The following is an 18,404-nucleotide window of genomic DNA, read 5'->3' on the forward strand; positions in this document are numbered from 1 at the left end:
AAAAAAAATAAAAAAAAATTGATGTTGATGCTTCGAAAAGTTTTGATTGGCATTGACGCACAGGGTTCTGCGGAATAACGTCCCGGGGCATATAGGCGAGCAAGACAAAAAGCGAAGTAAGTTGGAAACAGCAAAGGTAACGATGTCCCAAATCTCATTCATGTACGTTTTTTGTCTTCACCATAAAAAAGCGAGTAGGTTGTGTCCTCACGTCGATTTTTGCTGCTGTGAATGGCAATTGCCCTTATTATCCGCATAGTTGGCAATTGATAACTTGAATTTTCCATTGACAATAGTGTTCTTGTCTTTATTGCATTTATCAATGATACTGATTCAAGTGGCAAAAGGGCCCGAGTTTAATGTCGTGGATGAGCTGCAAAATGTATGGGCGCGTGTTTAAAGAAAGGGTCTTGTCCGTGACTTTGTTCCGAATTTTTGGCTGGCAATGAAAATTTATAAGCAGCGGAATGAAAACATGATGGTGTCATAGATCCGATAGATGATATTCAGTTGAAAGAACGTGTGTGTTCTTCAATTGATAACATTTGACTAGCAAACTGTGCTCCAATATAGTAATACAGGTGGTCACCGTGGCGATATATATGTTTCACTTCTTACTTGGAAGCGGTACTGGCCAGTGGACATCGGTTGAGTGACGGAAAGAAAAACAAAGAAAACGCCAATCGCGATCCATAAGACGATGCTATAATCAATTCAGTTCATGTAGATGTCAGAGAAGGATGTGGAATTTGTGCGTGGAATGATTTGAAAGAATAAGCGTCAAGTAACAAGCGTTTTTGGCTTGTCGGGTCACTGTGCGGTTTATGAATTAAACACCGATCGATTTTTAGACGCTGGATTTATGAAACAATGACGAAGTTGACGTTTATCGATGCATTAGAAATATAAAAAGAGCGACCATTTTCAGCATTAGTATTGCACGACCTTTTTGTTGTTTCTCTCTATTTTTTTTTTATAGAATATCATCATGCCTCTTGAACAATTCTCTTTGAAAGGAAAGACCGCTCTTGTCACCGGTGGTGGTCGTGGTCTTGGTTTGAATATGTCCAAGGCTCTTGCTGACGCTGGCGCCAACGTTGCCGTGACTTATGTATCCAATGCCAAAACCGTTGAAATCGCTGAAGACATTGCCAAACAATACGGGGTCAAGTGCAAAGCATACAAGGTCGAAGTAGCTGATGCTGATGATGTGAAGCGTTCCTTTGAACAAGTTTACAAGGACTTTGGTGCCATTGATATCTTTGTTGCCAACGCTGGTATCTCCATTGGTGGTTCTGCTGAGGTACGTGTCCGTTACATGGATAGGCTGATGAATGTGTATTTATGATGTTGATTATGTTAGACTTTTGACTTGGACTCCTGGAGACGTCTCTTTGACGTGAACGTCCACGGTGTCTTTTACAGCGTCCAGGCTGTCTCCAAGTACATGTTGGAGAAGGGCAAGGGTAGCATCATTCTTATCTCTTCCATTTCTGGTGCTGTCGCCAACATGCCTCACCATCAAGCTGGCGTAAGTATAGCGAAACCGTTGCATTTATGTTGTTGAGGATTACATGTTGAAGCTGAGAAACTAAACTGGTGTTATGTCCTGTAGTACAACTCCACTAAGGGTGCTGTTTCCCTTATGGCCAAATGTCTTGCATACGAATGGGCTCAGCGTGGTGTCCGTGTCAACACCATTAACCCAGGGTAAGTTGTTAAAGTACAAAACGCATTTGTATACAATGGGGCGAACGATATTCATTGTGGTTTTCATTGTATTTAGTTATATGAAGACCGACATGATTGAAGAGAACACCGCTGTTCAGGAAAAGTGGAAGGAGTACACTCCTATGGGTCGTTTGGGTGAAGCCAACGAATTGAACGGTGCCGTTGTGTACTTGGCCAGCGATGCCAGCAGCTATGTCACTGGTTCCGAACTTTTCGTTGACGGTGGTTATACAGCTGTTTAAATATCAAAATTTTCTTGTATTCATAATCTTTTATTCTTCTGTAAATTAAACTCGTCATGTTCCTTTTTTTGTGAATAAGAATTCTTTTTAATTATCGCAACCTCTGTTCCTAAAATTTTGTGAACTTTTTGCAGACTATAATTTGCGATCGTCTCTCTTTGACGGCGGTTGTATTGCCGAAAGAAAAAAAGAATGTTATGATGTGACTTTCACCCGTTTTAGCGCGAGCTAAAATAGTATGCATTTTTTATGTTAACATTTTCCTAGCTGATAAATAGAGGCGACTAACGAGTATAGGTTCGTTTTTTTTCTTTATCTTTCTATCTTACGGCAGCCTTCCATTTGTATTCGCGATCAAGGTTGGGAGGCTCCTCTTCGTCCTCGTAGTAAACGATCTCCTCATCCTCATCAAAGATGTCGTCGTAATTATCGAGACTAGCCAAGTCGTCGTCTTCGTCTATCCACATCGGATCATCTGCAATTGAACCCGGGTATAAGTCTGGATCCTCTTCTTCATCTAGGAATGGTGTATCAAAGCAGCTGTCAGCATCTCCGAGGAACGAGGTTCGGTGCATGGCATTCTTGGCAGAAGCGTTCGATAGCTTATCAGTTTCATAGGGATTTCGAGATGTAGAGGGGTCGGGAGAAGAATGGTTGGATTTATGATGGCGAGGAGGTGGATGTAAGGAAGAAGAGGACGAAGCCGTGGTGGCAGAAACCGATGGCACCGATAGATCGGCCCAAGGTTTCAAGAGGGGTTGCAAATAGCGAATATAAGATGCATACAGCGTCGGATGAGGACATCCTCGAAGAGCCTACATTTGGATACGTGTCAATAAGTCTGAAGATAGGGGGAAAAAGAGCGGATTTCACACATTTACCTTTGAGATTTTATCAAATCCGGATAACATGATTTCTAACCGCACTTTTTCTTGTTCCCGCTCATCATAGATGCCTTGATAGGTGGTAGCCGGTGTCGTGATGATGGTGCATATTAACCGAAGATGGGTAATCTGTAAAGTGATAATAACAACGTTTGAGCTTATAATAGAGAGACTTCCTTTTGGAATTGAGCCCTTACGAGATAGTCAACGACGCCTTCATCCACCATGACTGAGCCTGAAGCATCTTGGTTGGGATCATCGGGTGACTTTGGTGCTTCGTCCTCCGGTTTTTTATCTTGAGGTTTTAATTTCAACTGGCGAAAAGCGCTCTCAAATTTGTAATCCAGGACTTGAGCCAAAAATGTGATTGGTTCGATATGACGATCCACCGTGTATTGAATCTCTCGCATCCATGCGGTATATCGCGGCTGCAAGTTCTCATCCGCTGCGGCCTCGGCGGCAGCTTCATTCTCGAGAATCATGCGCATCACCGCTTTGGTATCTGTCTTGAGCGACATACGGAACGGAAGCTCTTTGTTCGCGCTTTCGTCCGAAGGGGTATCATGGGGTCGGTCAAGCAGTAAATTGCGCAGAACATCATAGCCGTGGACGTATCGGGTGGTGCTTGTACGTTTGGTCTGTAAACTAGCAAGAGTACACAAAAGATTGAGCAACAAACTTCGTGTCGTCACTTCCAGACCATAGATGGCTTTCTGTTTCTGATTGCCAGGTCCAAATAACAAATCACGGATATGCTCCAAAGCGGAAGGCTCGGTCAGCACCTTTTCAATTCCGGCTGCCTATGGAACCACGTTGTTCAGGGTTAAAAATCAACTAATGCTGACCGATCGAAATAGGTTCCGTAGATCACCTCATGAGTCATGATAGCTTTGAAGCACTTGGCCAAGTGTTGAAGCATTTTATCGTCGTTTGGCATTCTACAGTGATGAAGATCTGAGTTAAAACGATCGCTATTGAAGAAAAAAAAATTCAAAGTAGGGGGTAAAAGCATGTACCTTTTTGGGATTTCTTTCATCTGTCGGAATAGGTCCGATATGACTTCATAGCCGCCTTTGGCTAAAAACTCGGTCGTCCAACTATTACCAAAAAAGCAATGAGCCGACCCTTCCACAACGGATTCCAGTGGCTTTGGGTGTTTACCTTACGACAACGTTGCGCAGGAAGACGCGTAGATCCAAAATATCAGCCTCTTCCAATTGCCGTACGGGGGTTTCGGAAAGAAGATGCACGAAATACTCGGGCGAGGATTTAAGCTTGCTTCGCATGGTTCGACCTCCGTGAGCGGATGAAGACGACGATTCGCCATACGACCCACCACCACTGAGAAGCGAGGTTCGAGGTCGATGGCCCGATCGACCCGAAGTCCCTGGTGGTTTTTTCATCGATGGTGAGGACGCGTAAGAGGCAAGGCTATCCTCGGATGAGGCGGGTGGCGTGAATAACTTGTTAAGGCTGTTCCGACCCTTTTTATGAATTCCCAAGGTAGCGGCCAACGAAAACGATTTCGTTGAAAAGGACGAGTTCTTGCGTAACAGCATTCTGGACTGCGATGACTGAAGTAAGACTGCTTTCTGTTCTCTTGACAACTGCGATAAGCTCGGTTTGAGGTTGGCGGGCAACGCATATTCTTGCTGTGAAACAAGTATAATCAAAGGTGACCATGGCTTCAGTATCCCTAGTGAGGTACGTCATAGTGTCAATTTATTGCTTACCAAAAGCTTTTCGAAAGCGGCATCCACGTCATCACCGGGGGACGTAGCATTTTTTCTGGAAGAAGATGAAGAAGAAGAAGGTAAGGGACTGGAGGAGGAAGAAGGTGGCGAAGGTGGGGTATCGGATTTGTGCACAATCGTGTTATCGAGTTCAACGGTGCGCAAAGGGGGAGGGGTATTTGGATTGGGCCGATTGGATTGCTGTGATTGGAAAGAAGAAAACATGGAATCGACTCGTGAAGCCGTGGTAGCTCTATCGTCTTCTATCATGGGATCGGAGGATATTGCTCGGTGCGATAAATGGCTGGTACTGGATGGCCCTTCATTTTCATCTTCGTCTTCGTCGGGTCTTCGTTTGTTAAAAAAGAACCCGGATACACGATTCAACAGCCTTTGTTGTGTTTGTTCAGAGGTCAGACCATTGTTGTTGTTGTCATTCAGTCGTTCCATTTCCAACTACAAAAAGTCTGGATGAAAACAAGAAAGATAAGAAAGAAAAAGAGGAAAAAAAAAGTTGTGAGAAATAAAAAAGAAACCAGAAACACTGAAGATGAATGAGTTTATTGAATCTGGATTGTTTTGCTATTTCCTATTTGGGAAACGACAGAACTTTTTTTGCCACTATTATAAACATTCTTTTTGTGGAAATACATGATCAACTACAGGTTCTTTAAACATTCACAGTCCAAAAAAAAAAGAAAAAAAAGGGAAAAAAAAGAACAACACTAACATAAAAGTAGAAAGGGATGGGGTACGATTAGAAAACAATCAGAAAATAATCCGAGGGAGCGAAATGATATAAATGTAAGTTTTTGGTACAGATAAAGAATGAATCAGAAAGCAAGTACAGAGGGAAAAAGAGAAGGGAGGAGGAGGAGTAACATGGGAGTAAAATAAACTAATGGTATATGATGGGAAATGCTTAAACTTTGGTCCACTGAGGAAGAGGCACACGAGACCAGATTTTCAGGAGTCCCGCCCGCGGGTCTTTCAGTGGTCGTTTACTCTTCTTTTCGAATACAGGGAACTTGATTTCGTCACGTTTGAATCCTGTTGCAGGACAAGGAGGAGTAGGTACCACCTTGGATTTGGGTGGCGGGACATAATCGTTGTTGGGGATGGGACGGAGATCTAATCGTCGATGGCGATGAGAAGTTTTTAGACCGTCCAGATTCAGGTTGCTTTTATTCCATTCGTATTCGTCCTCATCCTCGTCCGTCGCCGTATCGGCTTCATACACATGGACTGTGGGTGGTTCCGTGGAAAATCCTACTCGGCGTGCTCTTGTCTGAGTTGCAAGAAGCACATCATGGTAGAATTGGGCGAGGTCTATACGCTTTTTGCCGCCATAGTAAGTACTTGGCCAACAGTCGTAATCAGCAGGGGTTGACATGGTTTCTTGATAAGAAGGTGGCGGATGATCGTAAGCGAGGTATTGATGCATAGATTAAACGGGAAAAAAAGTTACAAAGAAAGGGAAAAAGTGAAAAAAACGATGATTTGCAAAATGTAAAATGAAATGATCAAGTCCAGCTGTGAATGAAGTTTTGCTTTTTTATACGAAGATGGGAAGGGGAATAACAGCATAAAAAGAATAAATGATAGAGAAAAACGGAATGCGATATAAACGAATCGATTGGACCAATCATATAATCATGAAACGAAGAGCTCGCTTCCTATTCGTCAAATCATCTTTCCACATGGCGCTTCAAATCGCGGCCTCAAATAAACACATACAGAAAAAAAAAAAAAGGCCCACCTAAAAAAAAGAACCGGCGTGTTATGAGCCAGGGGATGCAAAAGAAACGCACGTGCGCACGCACAAACACTTCTCATTGGGACATCTCAGCGTACCACATACTGTGTTTGGCGAATTAGATGAGACGTCATGCTCGGTTCTTGTATCTCCGCATACATATTGGCAACGTTTTTGTAAACTTTACCGCAAATTATCCACCCGCATCTGTCGTCTATTTATTTTTATTGGTGTGCCTTTGGAGTCGGCGTGTACATCATGATATAAGGAACCATGCCATAAGGTAGGCCGCCGATCATGTTAAATTATCTCAATGCAGCCGAACCGTTTTTACTCAACATGACTTGGCAGCACTCAATCGCACCGTTCTTATTTTTTTTTTTTTTGAACATGTTAGTTCAGTATTTATATCATCATCGGTTCTCACAACATGTTGGCCTGGGAAGTATTGCATTGCGTCTTCCTCGCTTCAAGCAAGTAAGTGAGGCAGAAAACGACAAGTGAGGATGTGAATAGCATTATGTCATTCCATTTGTGCTGTGGATATCATCCCCCCGGCTCCCCCCTGGTCGTTTAGCTTTCCAGATGCAAACGATCCATAAATGGAGGAGATTCGTCAACAGGTTCGATTTTGCCAATGGTGATACACGCGATATATCATTCGTTCTTCATCCAATCAGAGCCATGGACAATAGCATTCAGTGCATAAAGAACCACGTTACCCTATTTGCCGTTGCATAATAGGAACTTTTTGAGTCTGATGTAATCGAAGCATCTCAATTTGCTTATTGTGTATTTTGAGCCTACTTTTTCTGTAATCCAGTCATTGAGGCGCATGATGTATAGGAAGAGAATGGATAAAGAAGGAATGTCCCTGATGCAAAAAAAAAAAAAAACCAACCCAATGATGGGTCAGCGTGACAGTGATTTAGGCCAGTTGCCTAATCCAGTCCGCTCAGAGGTTGCTGAAACGCCCTTTAAATGTGACCAGCTATTGGGTGTCGATCACGCGTCAAGACAGTTCACACCACAACCCAAAAAAAGCTTGCCTCATGAATCCCTTCATACCCACCTCTGCATTTGACCCCAACCACCTGAAAGGATCCACTCTTATCTTGGTAAATTCCTCAATAAGCCATGAGTTGAAACCGTTCTTTTATCTTACCCCGGTTGCTTATACGTATTTGACGCCTGTTCTTTCCTGCTTTAGCCAAGTGTCTCCATCGGCAATGTTCCGCAGTTGGCGTGTGATTTGTTTATCCATACTATAAAATTAGAGCGCGTAGGATTCATTGAGGACAATGCCGTTATGCCAATGGTGGGCGCTCGAGAGGGAACAGACGCTACCGGTGTTTCGGTCTCGGTTGAAGGTAAAATATACTTTTTATTTATCCTTCTTCATCGAATACACACATTCCTTACAGTCTGCAGTTTACCAATCGTCATGTCGCCAGTGGACAGTTGTACAGCAACGTGCTCCTGCCTTCAAGGTAAGAATCCATTTCTGCGCACGGATGAAAGACCGATCGAAATAACAACAATACTTATTATATTGATGTTTTTTTTTGTTTTTGCTTGCGCAGGGAAAACGACGACAATACATCGATCATTTAGCTACATTTATTCAGCAAGCAGAATTTTCCAATGTTGTACTTTTGACAAGTGCTGATGCTGCTCGACGCATGGATTCACAAATCAACGGGTACAGTCACGATCCCATCCTGCTGCAGATAAACTGAGCTTAGCTGACGGCTGAAAAATCATCCCGCTTCTTAGACCTCCTTTCCGAGTGCAAGGATCCGCAACCAATACATTTGCTCAACGTGCATTCGATCTGGGCGTCCAGGAATTGGAAAAAATAGACATCAATGACACCGCAATGGATCAAAACGCAAATGCTCTTCCAGGCACAAAGTTCGCTCAGCAGCTGTTCCAAAAGTTGCAGGAGCTGAGCATTCCAACTACGCTTTTCATTATGTTTGCGCTTGAAGGCGGTATGTGGTAATTCGAGATATCCAGTGTCAATGAAAACTGACATTTTCGCATTGGCAGATAACGTAAACGATGGTGTGGCGTTTGCAAATTTGATCAATGCCGTATTGCAACTAAAACCAGCTTCAGGTAACGTAACAGGCATACAACAAGGTTTTATCACTGTGCGAATCATTGATGCTTTTTCGAATAACAGCTTCAGCGGCATGGACTCCTCCCAAGAGCTGGGAGTTTCTGTTTGGAACTCCCTTTAACGCTGGACTTTACCAGTAAACAAATAAATAGTAGCGATGGATACGCGATTCCCGGAAATCATTTCTCTTCAAACAAACTTGCTTTTTTCTTTAATGCACGTGAAAAAGCTTAAATGCATACGCAATTCTAAAATTTCAAAGCAGGGTGGATGAACTTGTGCTAAATACCGATCGGTTATCAGAAAGAGATCCTTTTTTTTTGGGAATGTATATGTATACGTGTAGAGAGTGCTTTTTTGTTTGGTATGATGCGCATAAAGAGCCATATAAAAGGATATCTAAAAGGTCTCATCATCATACTCATCCGCAACAAGACCTTCTTCACCTTCAGGGGGTATTTCGAATCCCTCCTACATTAAAGAACCCAGAAAAATGTCAGTTTTTTTTTCCTATTGGCGCTTGTGCCTTGTTTTCATTGGACCAAAAAATGAAAAAACCAAACCATACCTCAGTACTGTACAAAATCGTCTGAATTTCCTTGAGACAAACGTACTCGGGCGCGTCGTCATGTCCTTCAGCGAGTTCAAGCTGTTCCTGCACCATGATCTCGATATCTCGCAGTTTCCCAAAGTAAAAATCGCGTTCCTTTTCAAGACTGTCAACTGACATCTTGAGTTCCGAGATCTGCTTATTCAACTCGATAATCATGGATGACGAATGATGATCCAGTCCATTGCCGCTTGCCGATGCACTGGATCCACGACCAGACATTGCCGTTGTACGACTTGTGCTACGCGCTGTAAAAATAAGAGCATAAGTCGAAGAGGGTTCAACTTTTTTGGTTCTTTTTGCGGATGGATCGGATCTCCCCTGTGTTACCTGTAGCAGCGGCTGCCGGTCGGCGAGCAGCAGTTGCGCCCCCTGCTCGTACCGTTTTGACGGGTGGGGCACCCCCTTTACGTCGCTGGAGAGCATCGTATGCTCCACCGGGAAAATTTTGGTCCCAGAAACGTTTGACCCATTGCATAAACTCGAGATTATCTTGGAATTTACATTTCATTAAACGATCCACGGGAATCACTTTATCCACTCTACACAACATATTCTTAAGTCAACTCAAACGTGTAAGAATCCACACCTTGGAATCATAACTTACTTGTGCTTGTCAAAAGTGTGCTGAAGAACTTTAAAGTTGGCGACATATTCGTATTCGTGTTTGGTCTCAAATTTTACTTTGCTCATATGAACGTCGCCTTTTTATCACGGTTAACATAAACTGTCACCTTTCCCTCCCATTCACTTTATCTGGATTTACCAAAGATGGAGTCCATAATCTGGCAATAAGCAGCACCTAAACCAAAAAGGTCAGCCATAAGCGTGCCATCTGACGTTTTGCAAGTTAACGCGAACCTGTTCCTGCTTGTTCAACTTTGGTATAATTGATCTGCAACAAGTCATTGACCCAAGCCAACAATTCTGTTCTTGATTCTCCCATGGTATAAAATTTGGAATCGGGTTAAGATGAAGAAAGGATATATCGATAAGGAATATAAAAGGAAGGAGGAAAGAAGGGAGGATTGCCAATTGAAAAAAATCTCTCTAGGTTTTTCCCTTCCATTTTGGCGTTTTTTTAAACCCCGTATTGAACATCGCTGCAACCCACTTATAGTATCAACATCTTGCTCGTCGTTCTCTTTATCTGTAGTCGAGCACAAAAACTAGATTCAGATAGAACAATTAACTCGGCTTTTCTTTGAAAGGTCGGTTATCGGTTATATTTTATGGAAAATCGTTTCCATTTGGAAAAGGGTCTCGGGAAAGGTCTCGGGAACGAATACATATAAGGTTTACATTACGCTTTTTTGTACAGATGGAGTGATTGAGGCCATGAAAAAGAAAATGTCAGTCAAACTAACCGGCGCAAGCTTAGCTGTAGTTGATTGTCATCAGTTATGTATACATACTGCCTCGACCCCTTTTGTGCCTGGGCCTTGGCATGAAAAGCTGTTTTCAAGGAATTGGCCCTATATCGGTGGTGGACCATAGTAGTCAGTGAGGATAATGTAACCACACAGATCGTCGGTGCACCTATTTGGAAAAAAGTTTCCTGTCATAAAAGTATGTGTTCAACCACGCTTGTTTCAATACGGACAATATTATCCTTTTACAGCAGCAGAAGCAGAGATCGACAAGGGAAAAAAAAAGATTCCGTATGAACCATAAAAGTCAATTAAAGTGATGGCCAGATCCACGGTGTTTTTGTCATAAATATTCCTCATTTTCCAGATCAGCGTAAACACTAGATGATAATGTAAAACCAGACAAACAATTTGCGCTGCATTACACGGTGTGAGTTGAAAAATTCAAAACGCATGTAATGTTGCAGCGCAGCGTTGGATGAAACTGACAGAGTGCAACTGACAACGGCATAATTCAGACTATTTCTGTCTATTCGCTTGCAGCCACCAGACGAGGTAAATTTACTGATTGCTTGTATTTTTTTCTCTATGAAAAAAATCGCAATAATAGCAAGACGTTGTGTTAACGAGAGATATTATCTATTTTGTTTTTGTTTATGGATGGATACCCTCTGACGATTTACTACCGTTGTCAATGTGCCAACTTGTGATGATGAGTAATGGTCAAGCTTTTGAGCCTGTCTATGAAACGATTTTCTGGCTGTTGCGGAAGATATTTATCCAAATGTGTCACTGTCGATGGCTACATGAGCTGTGTCTACGCAGTAACAACGTACATACGTACTGTAACTTGTTTTTCGCTGCGCTGTATTTTCGCATCAACTGGCTGATCTGCAGGTGTGTGGAACACATCTCCACTTGAAACCGAGATCGCGCGTCACATCGATAACTAAAAGAAGCGATCTTTTGTAATTGATAAACTGCTGCAACTGTGCATTTATTTTGATGAAACGTTATCAGAGCCAATTAACATGTAACAGATCATGTTTTTCAGGTTCTGTTACTTTAATCATAAATTTCTTATCGAACAACATGGCAATGGGTCATTGTATTTCCATTTCCTATACAGATCTCAACAAAGCTAATGAAGCTTAAACAAACCTAAACGTGCCTAATCAAAAGTAGGTCAACCTTCACAGCCTTTAAAAGCTTTTTAGACTTACATGACTCTTTTCAACGCTTCAGGGCGCGCTTACATTCAATTATCTGTCCCGCTCAATCTCCATACTGATGCCGTAGAGCCGTGACTCGCGAATTCTACTCATCTCCAGGGGCAATTTACCAGTTTCGCAAATAACTTGTGCTCGCATTTAAAATCGAATCATGTTATATGAAATCCGAGTATCGAAGAGAGAGCACTGATTGGGTTTGAAAGCATCTAAAGACATTTTATATCTATTGTTTGGAAATGTTTTTGGTAATAAGAAAATGAAAGTAAAATGACGGTAAAATAGGAAAGCAAAAAAGAGTGAACAGTCTACAAGAGGGAATTGGTTTTTTTTTCTCTAAAGTTCATCGGTAACGGCACCTTCACTGGCACTCTTGACGGTCATGACGTATCGAGCAAGAACACCACGGGTGTGCTTGGGGGGTAAGGGCTTGAAGTTCGCCTTTCGTTGAGCCAGCTCTTCCTCAGGCACCTCAAGATTCATTTCACGCTTTTCAGCATCAATGCTAATCACATCACCATCCTTCACAAGGCCAATCGGTCCACCAACATAGGCCTCAGGACAGACATGGCCAATAATGAAACCCTAGTATCCACATTCCATCATGTCAGTACGGTAATCCACTAGTTCGTTGTCACTGTTAAAATAACTCACGTGAGATCCGCCAGAGAAACGACCATCCGTCAAAAGAGCCACATCTTTACCGAGACCGGCACCCATGATAGCCGAGCTAGGTTTCACTGTACGCAGAAATGAAGGTGAGTTTTTCCCGTGTCAATAAAAGAGATATGCCTTGCATGGCGGAAATACTTACACATTTCACGCATACCGGGGCCACCCTTGGGACCTTCATTGCGGATCACAACCACGGTCTTTTCACCCTTCTTGAGTTCATTGTTCTCCAAGGCCGTGATAAAGTTCTCTTCACCATCAAAGACACGCGCTTTACCCGTGAATCTCAAACCTTCCTTGCCGGTGATCTTGGCAACGGAGCCTTCAGGGGCCAAGTTACCGCGGAGAATTTGCAAATGTCCGGTCGACTTGATAGGGTTAGAGAGAGGACGGATAATGTCTTGACCTTGAGGAAGACTAGGAAGACCGTGCAAGTTCTCTTCCAAAGACTTGCCCGTGACGGTAAGCACTTCACCGTCCACCAACTTGTTTTCCATGAGGTACTTGAGAATGGCAGGAATACCACCAATGGCGTGAAGATCCGCCATGACATATTTACCACTGTTGACAGAAACCCATTCCATTTTTTGTTTCAGCTCACTGTGCATTGATGCGCGCATGGATCTCCTTCGCGCGGTGTATACCATTTTCATTTTCTCTTACCTGGGCTTCAGATCGGCTAACAAGGGAATACGGTCACTGACGGCTTGGAAGTCGTCAAGGTCCAACTTAACGCCGACACTGCGAGCAATGGCGATCAAGTGAAGCACGACGTTGGTGGAACCACCAAGAATCATGGTAAGGACCATGGCGTTTTCGAAAGCAGCGCGGGTCATGATATCGCGAGGTTTGATGTCCTTTTCGAGAAGCGTGCGAATGGCCTTACCAGCATCGAGACATTCCTGGATCTTTTCAGGATAGGTGGCTGGAGTAGAAGAACTGAAAGGAAGCGTCATACCCATGGCTTCGGCGGCGGAAGCCATGGTGTTGGCAGTGTACATACCACCACATGCACCTGGGCCAGGGCATGCGTGACGAATAATGTCATAACGGCGATCCTCGTCAATGGTACCAGCAACGTATTCACCGTAAGCCTGGAAAGCAGACACGATATCAAGTTGATCACCACCGCAACTTTTACCGGGTTGAATAGATCCACCATACACCATCAGTGAAGGTCGGTTGAGACGACCCATGGCCATCAAACAACCGGGCATATTCTTATCACAGCCGGGAATCGAGATATTGGCATCGTACCACTGACCATTCATGACCTAGAATGCGGACTTTCCCGGTTAGATCACCTTGAGGCTGGCTCACTCGGCCATTCTTTTTTGATTCTCCTCTTACCGTCTCAATGCTGTCGGCGATCAAATCTCTGGATTGAAGAGAGTAACTCATGCCACGAGTTCCCATGGAGATACCATCACTGACACCGATGGTGTTGAATCGGTAACCAATGAGACCAGCCGCCTTGACACCTTCCTTGACCTTGGCAGCTAGATCCATCAAATGCATGTTGCAAGGGTTGCCTTCGTACCAGCTACCAAAAGGAAAAGGGATCGTCGGTCAATTCGGACTATGACTCATTGTGTATAATCGTGTAACTTACATGCTGGAAATACCGACTTGCGCCTTGTTCATATCTTCGTCTGTCAAACCCGTAGCATACACTGAAACAAGACCATCACGGCACCATGATCACCCCGTTAGACCCATTATTTCCAACGAATTGCTGATCATGCCGCTTTATAACACGCTCTGCCTCAACTTACACATGGCTTGCGAAGCTCCCTGACTCTTTGGCTGGGTGATGTTCGCGCTGTATTTGTTCAAGCGTTGGCCTTCTGAAGCATAATGTCTTAATCCGATAGGAGCGATTTTAGCACTTTCGCGACTGGAATGAAATTGGTAAGTACAAATTGATCACGTCACAAAAAGGACTATTGCTTTATGAATGTGCACGGTAACATACAGAGAGCGTTTTGCCAGAGGATTGATCCTGCAAAGAAGTGTGGAAGTCATTGAAAAGAGAGAGAGAGGAGTGGGGAGAGAAGACTTGTGGAGAGGAAAGTGAAATAATATAAAAAAAAAGAGGCCCAGATAAAAGTGTCAAGGATGAATATGAACCACTCAGTGGCTTACATTTTCTGACTTAACGTGGGCTACGGCTACGATTGGTCAGTGATAAGCGTGCTTTCATCTCATTTGGAACAATCTCTGATGTGCAGGTCTTGTGACACTCAAAAAAAGAGTATGTTTGCCCCGTCGCCGCTTTATGAAAAAAAAAAACCGATAAACTCAGCTCCGTCTTCCGTGGTTGACACACTTTGAACCTTGTCGACTCTTGCTTCCATGCGTCTCTTGAATCGTTAGCCTTTGACTGGATGAGCAAACATGAATCAACGTGAATTTCAAGCCCAGAAATGAAGCCCTGCTGAGAATCCCGACCTTGGCAATATCTGGAAGGACTTGTTCTAATAAAATTTCCCCTCGGCGTCTTCTTTTTATTTTATTTCACATGTCTTTTTCTTGTTCGTGCTTCGGTGCAAACAGTGCTGCACAACAAAAAGGTGCAATATACCGATCCATTCGCACTACAAGATGTAAAAAAAAAAAAAAAAAAAACCCTCGCAACGCAGTTTCAGGTTTTCGTTGAAGCTCTGCTGCAGCCATTGATCGAAAGTAACGGAAATCCAAAAAGTCGAAATCATGGAATGATTACTAGACGCAACAATGGGTGCTGTTATACAGGTCATAGCCACCAATGAATTACTGAGCTTGAAAAACCTGCCTAGTGCAGATTTTTAAGCGAGGGGATTATTATAGAGAATTTGCAATGATATGGGAGGTCTGTAAGTGTCATTCAGACGGTGATTGGAGAGTAGGACGTTTCTCTTTGGCTGTATTGAGTTAAACAGCTAAAAGTCCTTGTCATTTTTCCTGTATAACTTTTGGAAACTGATGCCAAACAAATTATGCCGATGGATCCTGTATACTCGGGCACAGTATTACATGTTTTTAGAGTTTGCTAGAAAACAATAGATTCAGAAAACGGGAAAAAAGACGGCTAGCTCTGGGATCAGTTAAGCGTAAAAGGTAGCTTATTTTCGTGTCCTCTGGTGTCTCTGCTGTTGTGATCTTTTTTTATGCATAAACTTACGAGCTATTTTTGGTTATTGGCCGAATTTGGCTATTGTTTACAGCTTAATTTTTTTTTAAAATTCGTCAACCTTGAATTGATCTCTGAAAAGTACAGACAAATGCAGATGTTTACTCATTATTTTTGGACTCGTGTGTTTTAGAGTGTATCTATTCAGAGATCTGAGAAAGGGTGGTGGTCCATGCTCTTGCAGAATTTCCAGTTTTATAAAGGCTCCCATTCATTGCTTTCATCATCTCCAAATACAGTAGCGAATTTGATCGCGCAGAATGCTAGTTTTTGTTGATTTGACCGACAACTCGTTTTCTATCGTTCCACTCTTTTTTCTTTACACACATAATCATTTTCCTTTCTCATGATGCTCCAAAATTGGAATCTTTTGATCGTTTTATTTACACAGGGTCTATGCGTTCTCGCCGATGTGTCTGTGAATGGTGGCCGTATTCGCGTTCCTTTGAAGCGAGCAGCATCCAATACCGCATCCACCTCGAATCTAAGTAGACGTGGGCCTATTGCACCTTTGTTCAACGACCGTGGATCACAATACCTTGCCGAAATTGAGATTGGGACGCCGTCTCAGAAATTTACGGTTGCTGTAGATACAGGAAGGTTAGGCACTAAACCGATGAAAAATGATAACCTTGTCCCTTAACCAACCTGCATTTGCTTTCATTGATATAGTGCTGATTTTTGGATCCCGGATCATGAATGTCCCGTTTTGCAGTGCCCTTTGGACCGTTTTGATGGTCGTCGATCAAAGACGTTCGAGTCATTGAATCAATCGTTCAGCATCACCTACGGTATTGGCAGTGCGCGTGGGCATTTCGCTATTGATCAAGTCCGCTTTGGAGGTCTAACCGCTGATAAACAGCAGTTTGGGTTAGCGACCGCCACCGAACGTATCCTCAGCACCAAACGCCAAGGTCGCAGCCATGACCCTCAGATCAACGGCATCTTTGGATTAGCGTTTCCTCGACTCACGGCAAGCGATAAATCCAAGGGTTACACACCGTTCATGTTCAATTTGCTCAAGAATCATGCTCTGAAAAGGCCCGTCTTTTCCATTTTTTTGAATTCCGTGGACAAGGCGGGTTGGGCCGGTGAACTGTTACTGGGAGACATTGACCCATCGAAATATGAAGGCGATCTAGCGTACCTGTCCGTCGCTCAATCCACTTTATTTGGAGAATCGGATTACTACTACTGGTCGATCTATGGTCAGGCCGTGGCTGTCCTCGAAGGAGTGGAAAGTCCCTATGTTCCGTTTGTGAAACCGCTCGACATCATTTTAGATACAGGGTCAACGTTGACGTATATGCCGGCCCAGTTGGTCAGCGTTGTCATTGATGCCGTGCTAGGGAAAGGCCGCTACAAATACGATGACAGCACATCGCTTTATTACGTTGATTGTGGTGCCAGAGTATCTGACAGGGCCACCCTCGAACTCCATTTTTCCGCCAATGACTCCTTCTCGTCCGCGCCGTACAAAATGCGTGTTTCTGCAAAAGACTTAGTTTTACCGTACGATGGCTCTACCATCGAAAAGGCGAATACCTGTATCTTTGGCATCGCACCGATAGGCGTCCAAACAGATCGATTCATTGTTGGTGATTCCATGCTCCGAAGTACATACCTCGTATTTGACATGCAGGAACGTCGCATTGGTTTGGCCCCTGCCAGAACGGATCAGCGTTCCGGCTCCTCTCACTCATCCAACGCATGCGCTTATTCTACAAAATGGACTTTGTATGCGTTGATCCCCATAATTTTGATGTTTTTATAATTATGAATTACCCCCCATACTGTAACTGTCAGAGATCCCTTTACAAATCCGACCTAGCCTGCTTTCATATCATGCCATGTATTTACTCTCCTAAACGATTCAACAAATACAATATTCATAGACTGACAAACATCATATAAGCCAAATGCGGCCGACTGGTCTCAATCAAAGAATTTTTGGGTCAAATGAGCTATTCTTCCTTAAAACTTTGATCTCGCTGCTTTACTTTTAAGCAAGATAAGGTACCTTTAGGCGGTTCTGGCTTATCTCCTGATGAAAGCGTCACGAAAGCTTTGCCAAATTATCATTCGTTCAGAAAGTTTGGAAACCGTTTTTCATAATTAAGCAAGTGGTAAGTATTTTTCACTGAAAAGTGAAGGCGGTTTTTTTTGCGTGGGATCAGCATCTTCCAGTGTTGCCGTTGGTGGTGCTCATAGGAGAATTCCAACGATATGGTCGTCTCATTACCAAAGAACAAACCATTATCAGCCATACCGAATGTTGCACCAGGATGATATGATGGTAGTTCTACATCACCCTCGTATTAAACTTGGTCCCAGCATGCCCTAATACTAAGCTCTATCATCGAAGGTTTTCGACGGCCAACAATATTTAAAAAGTCATAGCTATGATAACCCGTCGCCAGGTAACTATATTCAGGCCTATTTACCGATCAAAAATGCAATGGAAGTATGTCTTTTCCCTCTTACAGGATGATAGTAATGCAATGACAAGGACCTAGTCTTCATACATCGTAGGATCAAGGTTACTCAAGTAGTCACAATATGTTATCCGCTTCATGTCGACTGCACGCGATTTAACAGCTCTGTACATTCGCCTATCATGTAGCTATGCCTTGGCAGCACCTGTCCGTACTCTCTGCGCATACTCAATTAGGTGAATTCGGTAATGGTTGCAAGTCTTATGCAAGGCTGTAGTTACTCTTTTATGCGATAAAGGCATGTAAATACTGTTTCCGCGATTTTGGCCGTTCAATACAATTAATATCTGATAAACGATTCCTCTTGTGCTGAATCCAATCATTGTTGCCATACCAACAAAGCGAGAAGGAGTAGGACTAACCACTGGAGACGTATTGAACCGTA

At 43.2% G+C, this 18,404-nt stretch overlaps 7 protein-coding genes across 7 annotated transcripts; 3 read left to right on the top strand and 4 right to left on the bottom strand.

Moving 5' to 3' along the window:
• The first annotated feature begins 921 nt into the window (after window positions 1-921).
• On the top strand, window positions 922-2,063 carry BYT42DRAFT_578566 (uncharacterized protein). Its single transcript, XM_051569295.1, has 4 exons — window positions 922-1,303; window positions 1,364-1,531; window positions 1,616-1,710; window positions 1,787-2,063. The coding sequence occupies exons 1-4, from the start codon at window positions 989-991 to the stop codon at window positions 1,971-1,973; spliced, it is 765 nt and encodes a 254-aa protein (XP_051421049.1). The 5' UTR covers window positions 922-988; the 3' UTR covers window positions 1,974-2,063.
• BYT42DRAFT_606769 (armadillo-type protein) lies at window positions 2,064-5,103 on the bottom strand. Its single transcript, XM_051571156.1, has 6 exons — window positions 4,591-5,103; window positions 4,019-4,509; window positions 3,729-3,954; window positions 3,055-3,657; window positions 2,855-2,986; window positions 2,064-2,788 (listed from the first exon to the last, which is right to left on the bottom strand). Exons 1-6 carry the CDS (start codon window positions 5,038-5,040, stop codon window positions 2,294-2,296), a joined length of 2,397 nt encoding a protein of 798 aa, XP_051421050.1. The 5' UTR covers window positions 5,041-5,103; the 3' UTR covers window positions 2,064-2,293.
• A 409-nt stretch (window positions 5,104-5,512) lies between these two features.
• BYT42DRAFT_616121 (uncharacterized protein) lies at window positions 5,513-6,034 on the bottom strand (the record flags this gene model as incomplete). Its single annotated transcript, XM_051572032.1, has 1 exon — window positions 5,513-6,034. One exon carries the CDS (start codon window positions 6,032-6,034, stop codon window positions 5,513-5,515), a length of 522 nt encoding a protein of 173 aa, XP_051421051.1.
• Window positions 6,035-7,243: 1,209 nt separating this feature from the next.
• On the top strand, window positions 7,244-8,789 carry BYT42DRAFT_51881 (PAC2 family-domain-containing protein). The gene is made up of 7 exons (XM_051565249.1): window positions 7,244-7,464; window positions 7,557-7,716; window positions 7,778-7,836; window positions 7,930-8,048; window positions 8,123-8,340; window positions 8,399-8,467; window positions 8,535-8,789. The coding sequence occupies exons 1-7, from the start codon at window positions 7,399-7,401 to the stop codon at window positions 8,609-8,611; spliced, it is 768 nt and encodes a 255-aa protein (XP_051421052.1). The 5' UTR covers window positions 7,244-7,398; the 3' UTR covers window positions 8,612-8,789.
• An 81-nt stretch (window positions 8,790-8,870) lies between these two features.
• BYT42DRAFT_594798 (calponin homology domain-containing protein) lies at window positions 8,871-10,027 on the bottom strand (the record flags this gene model as incomplete). Its single annotated transcript, XM_051570798.1, has 6 exons — window positions 8,871-8,942; window positions 9,040-9,329; window positions 9,412-9,623; window positions 9,689-9,785; window positions 9,848-9,883; window positions 9,943-10,027. The coding sequence occupies 6 exons, from the start codon at window positions 10,025-10,027 to the stop codon at window positions 8,871-8,873; spliced, it is 792 nt and encodes a 263-aa protein (XP_051421053.1).
• A 1,696-nt stretch (window positions 10,028-11,723) lies between these two features.
• BYT42DRAFT_578588 (dihydroxy-acid dehydratase) lies at window positions 11,724-14,456 on the bottom strand. Its single transcript, XM_051569296.1, has 8 exons — window positions 14,328-14,456; window positions 14,128-14,249; window positions 13,965-14,025; window positions 13,703-13,895; window positions 13,016-13,626; window positions 12,495-12,913; window positions 12,335-12,420; window positions 11,724-12,265 (listed from the first exon to the last, which is right to left on the bottom strand). Exons 1-8 carry the CDS (start codon window positions 14,375-14,377, stop codon window positions 12,017-12,019), a joined length of 1,791 nt encoding a protein of 596 aa, XP_051421054.1. The 5' UTR covers window positions 14,378-14,456; the 3' UTR covers window positions 11,724-12,016.
• A 1,167-nt stretch (window positions 14,457-15,623) lies between these two features.
• Window positions 15,624-17,429, top strand: BYT42DRAFT_578591 (aspartic peptidase domain-containing protein). The gene is made up of 2 exons (XM_051569297.1): window positions 15,624-16,124; window positions 16,197-17,429. The coding sequence occupies exons 1-2, from the start codon at window positions 15,871-15,873 to the stop codon at window positions 17,296-17,298; spliced, it is 1,356 nt and encodes a 451-aa protein (XP_051421055.1). The 5' UTR covers window positions 15,624-15,870; the 3' UTR covers window positions 17,299-17,429.
• Window positions 17,430-18,404: the final 975 nt, after the last annotated feature.

This window comes from Radiomyces spectabilis, assembly GCF_025331425.1.
Source record: "Radiomyces spectabilis strain NRRL 2753 chromosome Unknown BYT42scaffold_10, whole genome shotgun sequence".
NCBI lineage: Eukaryota > Fungi > Mucoromycota > Mucoromycetes > Mucorales > Radiomycetaceae > Radiomyces > Radiomyces spectabilis.

Coding starts and splice junctions, on each gene's coding strand:
- BYT42DRAFT_578566 (XM_051569295.1), top strand. CDS start 989: ATGCCTCTTGAACAATTCTCTTTGAAAGGAAAGACCGCTCTTGTCACC. Junction 1,532..1,615: donor TGCCTCACCATCAAGCTGGC/GTAAGTATAGCG, acceptor TATGTCCTGTAG/TACAACTCCACTAAGGGTGC. Junction 1,711..1,786: donor GTCAACACCATTAACCCAGG/GTAAGTTGTTAA, acceptor CATTGTATTTAG/TTATATGAAGACCGACATGA.
- BYT42DRAFT_606769 (XM_051571156.1), bottom strand. CDS start 5,040: ATGGAACGACTGAATGACAACAACAACAATGGTCTGACCTCTGAACAA. Junction 4,510..4,590: donor CCGCTTTCGAAAAGCTTTTG/GTAAGCAATAAA, acceptor CTTGTTTCACAG/CAAGAATATGCGTTGCCCGC. Junction 3,955..4,018: donor CTGCGCAACGTTGTCGTAAG/GTAAACACCCAA, acceptor TTTTGGTAATAG/TTGGACGACCGAGTTTTTAG.
- BYT42DRAFT_578588 (XM_051569296.1), bottom strand. CDS start 14,377: ATGACTTCCACACTTCTTTGCAGGATCAATCCTCTGGCAAAACGCTCT. Junction 14,250..14,327: donor CCTCTGGCAAAACGCTCTCT/GTATGTTACCGT, acceptor ATTTCATTCCAG/TCGCGAAAGTGCTAAAATCG. Junction 13,627..13,702: donor TCGCCGACAGCATTGAGACG/GTAAGAGGAGAA, acceptor TCCGCATTCTAG/GTCATGAATGGTCAGTGGTA.
- BYT42DRAFT_578591 (XM_051569297.1), top strand. CDS start 15,871: ATGATGCTCCAAAATTGGAATCTTTTGATCGTTTTATTTACACAGGGT. Junction 16,125..16,196: donor GTTGCTGTAGATACAGGAAG/GTTAGGCACTAA, acceptor TCATTGATATAG/TGCTGATTTTTGGATCCCGG.
- BYT42DRAFT_51881 (XM_051565249.1), top strand. CDS start 7,399: ATGAATCCCTTCATACCCACCTCTGCATTTGACCCCAACCACCTGAAA. Junction 8,341..8,398: donor TATGTTTGCGCTTGAAGGCG/GTATGTGGTAAT, acceptor TCGCATTGGCAG/ATAACGTAAACGATGGTGTG. Junction 8,468..8,534: donor GCAACTAAAACCAGCTTCAG/GTAACGTAACAG, acceptor TTCGAATAACAG/CTTCAGCGGCATGGACTCCT.